This window comes from Salvelinus sp. IW2-2015, unplaced genomic scaffold (genome assembly GCF_002910315.2).
Source record: "Salvelinus sp. IW2-2015 unplaced genomic scaffold, ASM291031v2 Un_scaffold2035, whole genome shotgun sequence".
Taxonomy (NCBI): domain Eukaryota; kingdom Metazoa; phylum Chordata; class Actinopteri; order Salmoniformes; family Salmonidae; genus Salvelinus; species Salvelinus sp. IW2-2015.
In genome coordinates, this window is record NW_019943381.1 from 110,841 (window position 1) to 122,952 (window position 12,112).

Consider the following 12,112-nt stretch of genomic DNA (forward strand, 5'->3'; position numbering starts at 1 on the left):
CAGACTAGTCATGTTCAGAATGTTTTGTACTCAGTGTAAAAAGTGTGTGCATACACATACAACACACACACGACACACACACCACACACACAACAACACACACACACACGCAGGAACACACGCACACGACACACACACACACACAACACACACACACTAACCAGTTCCCTCTACCCCTCTCTGTTGATAGGTGCAGTGTGATCTCTGGGATTCTCTGAGACACTGACTGGGTACAGGTTTGAATGGTATGAATAAATGGCAATTAGTACGCGTGTGTTATATAGATGTGGTTAAGAGTAGCTGACAGCTGTGTTGGGGAGCTCATTACACAGCAGGATGGGTTCGGGTGACACTCCTCCCACTGACCAGCCCCAGGGAGTCCTGGTCTATTGTGGAGCCGCACAACAACGCACATTCCTGGTCGGCATCACATGAAGTACACTACACCTACACCATGACCCCTGACAGTTCTAGTCCTGCATCACACGGCGTCACTACACCTCACACCATGACCCCTGACCCCTGACAGTTCTAGTTCCTGCATCACACGGCGTACACACACACCTCACACCATGACCCCTGACAGTTCTAGTCCTGCATCACACGGCGTACTACACCTCACACCTGACCCCTGACCCCTGACAGTTCTAGTCCTGCATCACACGGCGTCACTACACCTCACACCAATGACCCCTGACCCCTGACAGTTCTTGTCCTGCATCACACGGCGTACACTACACCTCACCCCATGACCCCTGACAGTTCTAGTTCTGCATTCACACGGCGTACACTACACCTCACACCATGACCCCTGACCCCTGACAGTTCTAGTCCTGCATCACACGGCGTACACTACACCTCACACCATGACCCCTGACCCCTGACAGTTCTAGTCTGCATCACACGGCGTCACACTACACCTCACACCATGACCCTGCCCCTGACAGTTCTAGTCCTGCATCACACGGCGTACACTACACCTCACACCATGACCCTGACCCCTGACAGTTCTAGTTCCTGCATCACACGCGCGTACACTACACTCACACCATGACCCCTGACCCCTGACTTCTAGTCTGCATCACACGGGTTACAGGGGTCAGGGGTCATGGTGTGAGGTGTAGTGTACGCCGTGTGATGCAGGACTAGAACTGTCAGGGGTCAGGGGTCATGGTGTGAGGTGTAGTGTACTTCATGTGATGCCGACCAGGAATGTGCGTTGTTGTGCGGCTCCACAATAGACCAGGACTCCCTGGGGCTGGTCAGTGGGAGGAGTGTCACCCGAACCCATCCTGCTGTGTAATGAGCTCCCCAACACAGCTGTCAGCTACTCTTAACCACATCTATATACACACGCGTACTAATGCCATTTATTCATACCATTCAAACCTGTACCCAGTCAGTGTCTCAGAGAATCCCAGAGATCACACTGCACCTATCAACAGAGAGGGGGTAGAGGGAACTGGGTTAGTGTGTGTGTGTCTGTGTGTGTGTGTGTCGTGTGCGTGTCTGTGTGTCGTGTGTGTTGTATGTGTGTGTGTGTGTGTGTCGTGTGTGTGTTGTATGTGTATGCACACACTTATTTACACTGAGTGTACAAAACATTCTGAACATGACATAGTCTGACCAGGTGAATCCAGGTGAMAGCTATGATCCCTTATTGATGTCTCTTGTTAAATCCACTTCAATCAGTGTAGATGAAGGGGAGGAAGCAGGTTAAATAAACAATTTTTTTAGGCCTTGTGACAATTGAGACATGGATTATGTATGTGTGCCATTCAGAGGGTGAATGGGCAAGACAAAAGATTTAAGTGCTTTGAGTGGGCTATTGTAGTAGGTGCCAGGTGCACCGGTTTGAGTCAAGAACTGCAACACTGCTGGGTTTTTGACTCTCAACAGTTTCCTGTGTGTATATCAAGTGTGGGGGCACAGGTGACAGTGTGGTTAGTAGGAGCCAGASCAGGGTGACCTTGGACTTGACCATGTGACTTAGCTGTGTGGAAGGAGAGGGGTCCTAGAGGCCACGGAGGTGACAGCAGAGGTGACTTAAAGACATGGTGCAACAGTGTTACTTGGATGGTGTAAGAAATGTATGYTTGACGTGACTGTAAGTGGCTTTGGATAAAAGCGTCTGTTAAATGGCTATTATTATTATTATTATATGAAATATCACTGAGGAATGAAACTGTATCCAGACATGTAGTTACAGTATCATTCTGAAACGCTTTTCATTTTCAACTGACCTTATTAGACAAGTGTTGTTCCTATTTAAAGGGACTTTTACAGTAGTTTTGAGGAATCTGATGAATTTAGGCAGATAGACTGGTACCGCAGCAACCGGTTCATTTATGGTAACCCCCCCCCCACCCATACCCTGGGGCTGCGTGTGATTCATTGTTTTCTGTGGGATTATGTGAGCCTTATCCAGCTTCATAACATGTACATGCATGTACACACACACACACACAMWRYSYSYKYTKTGYRCMCMCAYWTTTWTTKGGGGGGGGGGAAGTCACRYGACATGATGAGGACATGTATGAAGCCAAGAACACAACAGGAATGTGCTATACGTGGTAACGCGTGGCTAACGTTCAGTGGATAAGACGTTGACATTTTACATAGATGAATACTGTGASGAGTGGAATGGCTGAATGACTCAACGACTGGGAATGAACTGTCTCAAACAGAGGTTCCTATTAGTCACTTTGTAGTTGTGTACCACGATGCAACATTGTCCTTTAGTGCCCCCTAGTGTCCAACGGGTGTTTGGACTGGAACTCTGCTCTGTCAAAGTCACAAGTCAAGTCTGTTTTTCCATTTTCATAGCAGAAAAACTATATCAGTCCATAGGCTCAGATTTGGGGGGTGGATTCATTTTACATTCTTCTTTTTAAACATTTTTAGTCATTTAAGCAGTCGTTCTTGTCCAGAGCGACTTACAGTAGAGAGTTCATACATTTTCATATTTTCTTTTCATACTGGTCCCCCGTGTGAAACGCTGCATGTGTCTGTTCAATCGGAAATTACCTTTACATTTTATTGCAGATCTTCAGCGACACGGATTGAATCATTAGCTTTACATTTTAAAGCAAACCTTCGGAGATACAGATTGAATAATGAATATTCTTTATTGGGTCATTGGCTAAAAAATACATGAATACACTTAAATAGGAGAAAGAGTATTCACATACTAATTCATTGCTTTTTCTTTTCTTTACAGGGGAATAAAGATGCAGAGCAACATTTCCTACTCACCCCCAACCATAGCTGTTGGGACTGGGTGAGAGAGAGAGAGAGACAGAGACAGAGACAGAGAGAGAGACAGAGAGACAGAGAGACAGAGAGAGAGACAGAGAGAGAGAGAGAGAGAGAGAGACAGAGAGAGAGAGAGACAGAGAGGAGATCCATAGACAGAAGGAAGACCCGTTCTGGAAAGGAGGAGAGAGGTTATCTTTGCTTTCTCGCACCACCATTGAAATAAGTCTGGACTTTGAAAATGTTCACAGTTGCACTCTCACATCATAGTGCAACAACAAGTACACAAATACTTTTGTTTTTTCAGCAGACATTGACAACAGCAGCACTATCTGAGGCCCAGACCGTAACCCTCCTAAGCCCTACCCAGCCCTGCCTGGAGTACGCCCTTCACTGCACTCCACCACACCCCACGTAGAGCCTGGAAGGCAGGGAAGCCACGGCCGGGATTTCATGGCAACAGCACCCTAGGGCTGCCATGGCAGCTGGTGCCGCCGATGCTCCACGCCATATTACAGCACTGACGCCGGAGGACGAGGAACGACTAGCCGCTGCCAAGCTGTACAGCGACACTACCCTGCCACGCACAGACAGAGAGAGGGAGAGGGAAGAGCGAGCCAGCGGCAACGAGTGTTTGGTGTGTGGGACTTGGTTTGGTTCGCAGGATAAGCTTCGGCTTCACGCCTTCTGTCACACGGKAGAGAAACCTTTCCACTGTTCCCAGCCACATTGTCCTAAGGCCTTCAGCTCCAAATATAAACTGTTCAGGTAAAACATCACTCCACCAAGAGTTTTTAAACAGTTCCTCTAAAACACTTTCACTGACTAACTTTTCTCTCATACTGTACTCTCTTCGTTATGCAGGCATATGGCCACACATTCTCCACAGAAAACTCACCAGTGCTCGTTCTGCGAGAAAATGTTTCACCGCAAAGATCACCTGAAGAACCACCTGCAGACCCATGACCCCAACAAAGAGGCCTTCAAGTGTGAGGAATGTGGCAAGCACTACAACACCAAGCTGGGCTACAAGCGTCATGTGGCCATGCATTCAGCCACGGCTGGGGACCTCACCTGTAAGGTGTGCCTGCAGAGCTACGAGACTACCCCTGCCCTGCTGGAKCATCTCAAGAGCCACTCGGGCAAGTCCTCCGGAGGTGCCAAGGAGAAGAAGCACCCGTGYGACCACTGTGACCGCCGCTTCTACACACGGAAGGACGTGCGTCGCCACATGGTGGTCCACACCGGCAGAAAGGACTTCCTGTGTCAGTACTGCGCCCAGCGCTTCGGCAGGAAGGACCAYCTGACGCGGCATGTGAAGAAGAGCCACTCTCAGGAGCTGCTGAAGATAAAGACGGAGCCTCCGGACATGCTAGGCATGCTGGGCTCTGGCTCCTCCCCCTGCACTGTCAAAGAGGAGCTCAGCCCCATGATGTGCAGCATGGGTTCCAACAAAGACCCCATGCTGTCCAAGCCGTTCCCCAGCGGCACCTCCTTCCCCATGGGCATGTACAACCCCCACCACCTCCAGGCCATGTCCAACCCTGGGGTGGGCCACCACCACTCTCTGATGCCTGGCTCCTTGTCCACTGCCATGGGGATGGGCTGCCACATGGAGCCCCCACTCCACCACCCCCATCACCCGCACCACCACCACCACCACCACTACCATCACCACCACATCCAACACTCCCCCCCGCTGCCTCACCTGCAGCAGCCCCAACAGCACCAGCAGCAACAGCACGCCCAGCCGCCGCCCAAGTACCAGCTGGGATCTACCTCATACCTGCTGGACAAGCCCCTCAAAGTGGAGATGGAGAGCTTTCTCATGGATCTGCAGAGTGGGCTGCCGGGCCAYCACTCAGGCGATCATCATCATGCTGCTGCCTCGCCCCCCAAGGAGGGACTAGAGCACCCCTCAGGCCTGACAGACGAGCTGTGTGGTGGCCCCCTCCTGTCCAAGAGCCCTGCTGTCATCGCTGAGTCTCTGTGCACTGCTAACATGGACTTCTCTCACCTGCTGGGCTTCCTGCCCCTCAACCTGCCCCCCTACAACGCCCCCATCAGCACAGCAGGACTAGTCATGGGGTACACCTCATCTGCTGCCTCCTCTTCGTCATCGTCATCCTTGCGTGGCACTGAGCACCACGCCGCTGCCACAGCTGCTAACCCTACCCATACCTCTTTGCAACCTCAACCTCAGGAGCAGCAGGGCTCCAGCGGGGGCCTGGGTCTAGGGCCCCTGCACCCTCTCCCGCCAGTGTTTAGCTCCAGCCTCAGCACGACCACCCTGCCTCGCTTTCACCAGGCCTTCCAATGAGGGGCCCCCAGGCCCGGCCCCTACGCCATCATCCTCAGCTCACTGCCTCACACCCAGGGGCCAAGRGGCCTGCTGGCTGCAAGGGTGGACATAACAACACTTGAACACTTAGAAGCCTTAATTGAAGTGCATAAAAGCTTTTGATTGAGCTCCAGAGGAAACTAAACCCTTCATTGAAACAAAAGGAAAATATGAGAAACTTTCAAACTAAGGAGCTTTTATTCGGCCATTCTTTCTATCCTTTAGCTATGATGATTGAATCCCTCTCGCTTTGTTGTTGTTTGTTTAGCTGGATCCCCATTTAGCTCTTGCAGAATCAGCAGATACTCTTCCTGGGTTACACAAAAAACACGACAAGTAACAAAACACTGATACACAGGGACAGTCACATTAAAATACAACGATGTACAAACAATACATCTAAAATATAATGTGTGTTTTAGAGTGTCTGTGTGTTAGTGATATGGTATGGTGGTGTGTGTGTGTGTGTGTTGTGTGTGTGTGTGTGTGTGTGTGTGTGTGTGTGTGTGGTGTGTGTGTGTGTGTGTGCGGTGTGTGTGTGTGTGTGTGTGGTGTGTCACCTCACAGTCCCCTCTATTCCATGAGATTTAGTTTAATCCCTTTTTTTTTTTAAAGGTAATTTTTCTGGTTGCTGAGTAACTGGAAATGGAAGGAGTTCCATTGTGATCACGGCTCTGTATAATACTGTGGGTTGCCGTGAATTAGTTCTTTAACCTCTACCACTAACCTATCCCCCCTCATCACTTACCTCCCTCTRTTCTGTAGTCAGGAGGCAGCATCTGCAGGCCTGAAGGCGTGGTATTGTTACTTTATAAAGTCATAATATTAAGAAAAAAATCTTAATTTTAGAGAAAATTGTTTMAAAAAATATTGTTACCCAGAAGCCTAGTGACCCAGAACACTAGTTTTGAAGTGGGTGAAATATAATTTTCTTGCTTATTCAAATGTGACTGAACATGCTAGGTTGTYTCTCATGTGAGTGTAAAAGTCTGAACCACCTACCCAGAAACACACCCTGTCTGTCATCATCATCGTCAGGGGGGAAAGATTAGTGAAGGACTCAAATGATACTGCCCCACGGACATTACCCTCCTCCAATATAGGCTACAACCACACAACAAAAATATCTGTCTTGAAAAAGTGCTCTTAAAAAAAACTGGAATAACTGATTACTGTTCAGACTCATCAGTTGTGCAGAAAGTAGAAGATAAGTGAAAACAGAGAGTAGATTTTAACGTTGATAATCACTGCCGCCAAACACAGCGCCCACATATTTAATGAAAAGCAGATGTGAAAATAGCTGAGTCAGTAGAAAACATGCCAAGTCATGCATGTTTTATGTGGTTCCTCAAGAGCAGCACTTTTTAGCAGWAGTCTCTTTAACTTTAGGAATCTCTTTGGCCTAACAATCGTGACCTGCTCAACCAGGGCCAGTGAGGATGACCCTATGTGGAGGATATACCCCTCCTATAAAAGCTGCTCTTGAAAACAGGTCCTTATTTGACTCATGAGGATTTTCATTCCTTCAACTGTCATTCTTCCAGCATTGGTTTTTAAGAAGTCTCCAGAGTAACAATATGTCACATCCTTTTCCTCGCCCCCCAAGGAGGGACTAGAGCACCTCATATATTACTGATTTAAATTTTTATGAAAACAAATATATATTCAGTCTGTTAGATGCATGGTAATAATAACCCTGACATATGTGAATAGAAAATAAAAATAACAATGACGACAGTTAAGGAAAACGTGTAAAAGAATGTTATTGCAGTGTATTAAATATCTCGTCAAAAAATGAACATTAGAATTGCTTTTATTTCAGTAAGGTGTATTTAGGTAGACGTATTAAAACAAAGTGTTTTCAATGTGGCAGGTTTACATTTGTCTGTATCTGGCATTTTATTGATAAAAAATGGATGAAGTATTAGCTTTGCCCTTGTAGCTTTCTCCGCTCTATTTAATCTTTATCTGTTCATGTACTACTAAAACAAAAACTTGGATTGTTGACTTTGACAAATGTGTAGTTAGTAGGCTGTTAGTGGCATAATAATCCAGTAGGATTTTACATAGACGTCTTTGATCGTCTCGTAGGACTTTTAAAAAGAATGACTGACGTTGAGAGTCTATTTTCTCAGTTTGAAACACAACCTGATTAAGCGGTCTGATTTTAAGATGCCTTTTTCATATTCACTAGCCTGTTGAAAACTTACGCCCAAAGTTGTAAAACTATAATACGTGCTCTGTATCATGTAAGGGATGATTTGTATGATGGAAAACATGTCCTGTCTTTGGTATGGCCAACAAATGAATGATATGTTTCACTTTCCTTCAGACATCATGATTGATAGATCGATAGGCTTTGGAACACCCAGCACATGGGTTATATAAAGTCCATTAGTCAAAAGAAAGTCAAAGTGCATCTTGAGAGTACTGATATTAACAGTATTAATATATTATTCTCTTGGTTTGCAACTTTCAAACTCTCTTGACTTTGTCTGTTTGAGTACTCAGCCCAGTCCGTATGCAACTATTAGTAAACATGTAGTTTCAAGTATACGCCAAGTATAAAGAAAAAAACTAAAACTATGTAACATAAGCAAAACAAAACAAATTGCTGCTTTTAGCTACGGTTGCCCAGCAACCGTAGAACAGAGAACATTTCAACATTGCAAGATGTAAACATGCACAGTAGTACAGATTTGAACTGTTTCCCTTCCTCTCTGTACTCCTCACTCAGCTGCTTCCTAGATTCAGGAGGAAAGGGTCTAAAACAAATACACAATATCCAGAACAAACAAGTCACCAGCCTGCTCTTTGACATTCAAAGCATGGGACGACTGACTGGGATATTTCTTAGTCGTTTTGTTGTTGTTATATGATATGTTATTTTCTGTTTGTTAAAACAGGACCTTGAAACAACACAACACATCACCTCATTTGATTTTTGATTTTTCTTCCCAAAACCTGGGGAGAGGAAACAAAATCTTGCACAATTGCTCATTAAAATAAACATTTTATTATTTCATTTTAATAATGGTAGAATTGTTATTCAAATTGACCAACCGACCAGAGCCTACTATTGCCTCTTCAGTCAGCTAATTAGACTGACCTATAAAATGACAAATATGTGAAAATAAATACAATTTAAAAGAAACATTTGTTTGGTTGTGACATAGCCCCACTACCAACCAATACTTGTGAAGTAATACGTTCAGGTATGAATCCCCGAAGTTCATGATGACACTTCCACTAGGCTGAGAAATTATCTAAATTAGGAACATTTAATGATTGATCGTGAAGAAAAGTGGTTCGCATCTTTGAAAGAATTTGCCTCTTTCTTATAGTGGTAATTGGATATAAATATTTATATAATTGTTTAAAAGCTATCCTTAAAACATAGATTTTTTTTGTGTACATCAAGTGTACATTTTCAAAGACCATGGCTATATCCAATTCCAGCCARAATTCTAGCACTCAAATTTAGCATTTATCTTTTTATTCATTTATTGAGCATTTATTGATCAAAAAGAAAAGGCCATTGGCATTGAGTTTGTCCTCCCTGGGTTTCTGTGAGCTAATCTGAATTCTAGCACTTTCAATCTTTAAAAAAAAATAGTTTTTTTCTTTTACAATTTCAGCTTATATGTTCCTATGTTTTTAATTTTGTATTTGATCCTGTGTATGTATGTGCCATTAGTTTGATGTGTAGATTTGATCAATCTTTATGTATTTTTCTCCTCCAAAAGAAACAGTATTTTTTTTATAGACTTTTCACTAATACCTTCTTTCATGTGCCCCCACTCCCCTCTCAGGCCGCTGGGTAACCAGCGTTGCCTTCTCTATTGAAATTGTATATAATTAACACAACAACAACAAAATATTCTACAACCAAGTATTTGTAACAGAGATTTGTAATCCAATTGCCTYTCAGAGAGCATGGTGAGCATGACACATCATCGTCCCTAGGACGTCACATCCACAATATGGAATAGAACTAACAGATTGACCTCTTCTTCAAGGTCAAAAAGACTAGGTCCTGTTTTTTGACAGATGTGACATAGTTCCATTTAACAGCACATTATCTGGGGAACCCAGTTTTTAAAGCACTTTTATTTTGCAACCATAACAACTGTCTGATGCATGATAAAATAAAGGTGAAATAAAAATAAAAAAATGACTGAAAAGGCTTGTACCTCAGCCTAGTAGGTACAGAATACATGTTGCCTCTGGACAGGAAAAGGCTTGTACCTGTTGCCTCTAGACAGGAAAAGGCTTGTACGTGTTGTCTCTAGACAGGAAAAGGCTTGTACGTGTTGTCTCTAGACAGGAAAAGGCTTGTACCTCAGCCTAGTAGGTACAGAATACATGTTCTCTGGACCAGAACAAAGGCTTGTACCTCAGCTAGTAGGTCGAATACATGTTGTCTTGGACAGGAAAAGGCTATGTACCTCAGCCTAGTAGTACAGAATTACATGTTGTCTCTAGACAGGAAAAGGGCTTGTACCTCAGCCTAGTAGGTAACGAATCATGTTGTCTCTAGACAGGAAAAGGCTGTACCTCAGCTAGTATGTACGAATAAACATGTTGTCTCTAGACAGAAAAGGACTTGTACTGTTGTCTCTAGACAGGAAAAGGCTGCACCTCAGCCTAGTAGCTACAGAATACACTTTTGCTTCTAGACAGAATCAGGCATTCTTGAAATTAATATATGTACAAGATCATGTATTCCCATGCTGTGCCAAGACAGGGCTTGCTACAGAGAAGGCAAGTCTCCCATCTGTCCCAGTTTACAGTATCCTCACCCCACACATGACAGTTTACAGTAGACCTCACCCACACAACGAAGTTTACAGTAGACTCACCCCACACATGACAGTTTACAGTAGACACCTCACCCACACATGACAGATTACAGTAGACCTCTACCCCACACATAACAGCAGAGAAGATGGATATGCTAATAATTCTAAAATGCTAATAATTCTAATAAAACTAAAGCACTTGTTGGAGGCAGCTGCGGCTGCTACGTTTTGCACAGCTAGCCTTGGGGAGTGGCCTTATCAGGAGTATCTCAGCAGTTCTCCAGTCTCATCAGGATGACCTAATTATTTTATCCATCCCACCTGTTTTGGAGCGATGACTCTGCTAAACCTCTGCTGAGATACTCCTGAGAAGGCCTACCTCTGACAGTGGTGTTATGATTCAAACCATCAGATAGTTCGTTAGCACCGTTAATGAACGGTTGTGGAAGTGATATCTCACCTTAAGCTTTGACCGAGCGGGTGTTTTCGCTACAGCGCCGTGTTGTTGGTTCATTACCTCGACTGCGCCTACTAGAGATGCACTTGTCTTCACCTTTCCTCCGTACTAGTAGGTGCAGAACACAGAATTTAAGGGAATTCTCGAATCCATGTTTAAGTCAGAAAAACGTTTTTTGGATTTCATTAATGCTTTCTGCTTTTTTGCTTTTTAGTGAGAAACTGGGTACTGTCTGGTGAAGACAAGATTCACATGTAGTTTTACACATTTTTTATCTTAATGTAAGTCTTGCATTCCAAGCTCTTTGTGTATCTTGTTTAGCGACATCGACTTGATGTTTAGTACTTTATTATAGCCACCTCTGGGGGKAAAGGTCWTCCTTACACTATTTTATATAGCATGGAGTTTATCAACTTCAGGGAGAATTGTATAAAAATATGCTTCAGAGAAAACCTGCTTTTTTGTTACATATCTCACATGCAATCAGTTGCTGCAAAGTGACAGATTTGTATAGTGGTTGATCCAAAGAGACGACATAACAACAAACCTATTTACTTATTGTACAGTACATTGTATCTTTGAACTGTCATGTGTTTATGTTGAAATTATTAAAATACAAAACCCCACGGTTTCATACTTTGGTTTTAAGTTTTACTCCTTTGTCTTTTGAAAGGARGATGGTTAGAACACAGAAAATTGGAAATGGATGAAACAGACTCATGCTGAAAAAGGCAGTGTACATTCCTAGAGAGCCCTACACCACATTGCTCTACACAGATGAGTTGACACACTGGACGTCGCTACGGGTCTTGTTGCCAGAGCTGAGCTGAGCCATTGGACAGCCGTAATTACAGTATGATGTCATACAGTATGATGCAGCTAACCTATAGCTACAGACAGCAACACTCACAAATACACTTCCAGGATACAGACTGTGCTATAACTCAAAAAATAGAAACTCAAATATGCTTTTTAAGATTTTTGCTGGGCAGCCACAAAGTTGTTAAAATGTATAGGAGGGTAGCGTACTATGATCCCACAATGTGTAATCTGATCTCTACCCCTCAAGACCSACAACATACAGAAGAGGACAATGTTTAATCTGATCCCTACCCCTCAAGTTATATTAATCGTTTGGGATACACCGTCTAATGAAATGCTCCCTTGCAACAACAATAATAATAAATAATTAAAGATAAGAATATGAACATAAAGTAAATGTCTCAGTAGAATAGAATAAATGTTTTAGCTTTAAAT

The 12,112-nt window shown here is 44.0% G+C and overlaps 1 protein-coding gene and 1 long non-coding RNA gene across 4 annotated transcripts; one reads left to right on the top strand and one right to left on the bottom strand.

Annotated features, from left to right (window-relative positions):
• The first annotated feature begins 3,195 nt into the window (after window positions 1-3,195).
• Window positions 3,196-6,061, top strand: plagl2 (pleiomorphic adenoma gene-like 2). 3 transcript variants are annotated; one of them, XM_024140157.2, is made up of 3 exons: window positions 3,196-3,446; window positions 3,563-4,023; window positions 4,120-6,061. In XM_024140157.2, the coding sequence occupies exons 2-3, from the start codon at window positions 3,734-3,736 to the stop codon at window positions 5,573-5,575; spliced, it is 1,746 nt and encodes a 581-aa protein (XP_023995925.1). In that variant the 5' UTR covers window positions 3,196-3,446; window positions 3,563-3,733; the 3' UTR covers window positions 5,576-6,061. The 3 variants fall into 3 exon arrangements, with proteins under 3 accessions (XP_023995925.1, XP_023995926.1, XP_023995924.1); XM_024140158.2 differs by having other exon boundaries at window positions 3,566-4,023; XM_024140156.2 differs by having other exon boundaries at window positions 3,196-4,023.
• A 3,647-nt stretch (window positions 6,062-9,708) lies between these two features.
• Window positions 9,709-12,069, bottom strand: LOC139024929 (uncharacterized). Its single transcript, XR_011476328.1, has 3 exons — window positions 10,517-12,069; window positions 10,238-10,424; window positions 9,709-9,992 (listed from the first exon to the last, which is right to left on the bottom strand). It is a non-coding gene; the product is annotated as an uncharacterized lncRNA (long non-coding RNA).
• Window positions 12,070-12,112: the final 43 nt, after the last annotated feature.